Raw genomic sequence first — 745 nt, 5'->3', positions numbered from 1 at the left:
ATGTCAGTGCTTGCAGGCCCCCAGGCCCTCTCGACGATCGCCTTTCGATCGACTTCGGCGAGATTTTGAGGGCCAGCAACCGAAGTTTTGCCTTGCAATTGCCAACTTTATTTACCTTTCTATGGACGGGGGAGGGGAGGCGGCGTAGGCTCCGTACGTTTCCATGACTAACTGGCACTTTTCCGCCTTTACACCATCAAGAAATCCTCATGCCCTTGGGTGTGGGGTGACGACGGTCAGGCAGCACAGTGGTGAGCGGTGTTGCACGGATGCCAGGGTGCACGGTCAGCCCAACACTAAGCTCAGGCGAGGCCCCTTGCCACCACCGCTACCCGACCCTGTTGCCACCCACCACTTCTCGAAATGATTTCTCTCTCGCCCACGGAACACCTGCCGCTGCCATCACTCGCGCAGACCGGTATCACTAGACGTCATCTATTCGAAGCTTGATTTCAAAGACAAGCAAAAACTAAATTAAACTTTAAAGACAAATAAGGCAATAGTGTTTAGCTCATCATACTAGGCTCACAAACCCGGCCTGTGCATACGCCAACTGCTGCCATCTGGCGGCCGGCCGGCGCACCGCCGCTCCTTCAGCACATGCATTACGCAACACACCACCTCTCGCTAGACAGCATGTTTGCATTTTACAGCCTCTAATACGGACATTTTTGACTGGGACTTGCAATCACGTTATGGGGAAAGCATCAGGATCAAGGCAAAAATAGGCACGGGCGCGAGGGCC

At 54.1% G+C, this 745-nt stretch overlaps 1 protein-coding gene across 2 annotated transcripts in view; it reads right to left on the bottom strand.

The window, feature by feature from the left end:
• Nucleotides 1–308, bottom strand: part of Imp (IGF-II mRNA-binding protein) — a 282316-nt gene extending 282008 nt beyond the window's left edge. The window contains exon 1 of one of the 2 annotated variants that reach the window (XM_070131430.1): nucleotides 116–308. In XM_070131430.1, the coding sequence (XP_069987531.1) occupies nucleotides 116–165 (50 nt within the window). In that variant the 5' untranslated portion in view covers nucleotides 166–308. The remainder of the gene's footprint in view (nucleotides 1–115) is intronic. The other variant, XM_070131427.1, reaches the window with a different exon arrangement.
• Between the last annotated feature and the right edge of the window lie 437 nt (nucleotides 309–745).

Source organism: Penaeus vannamei, chromosome 16, assembly GCF_042767895.1.
Source record: "Penaeus vannamei isolate JL-2024 chromosome 16, ASM4276789v1, whole genome shotgun sequence".
Taxonomy (NCBI): Eukaryota; Metazoa; Arthropoda; class Malacostraca; order Decapoda; family Penaeidae; genus Penaeus; species Penaeus vannamei.
Note: the sequence above shows the minus strand (reverse complement) of the source record. Positions and strands in the feature narration are given on the sequence as shown.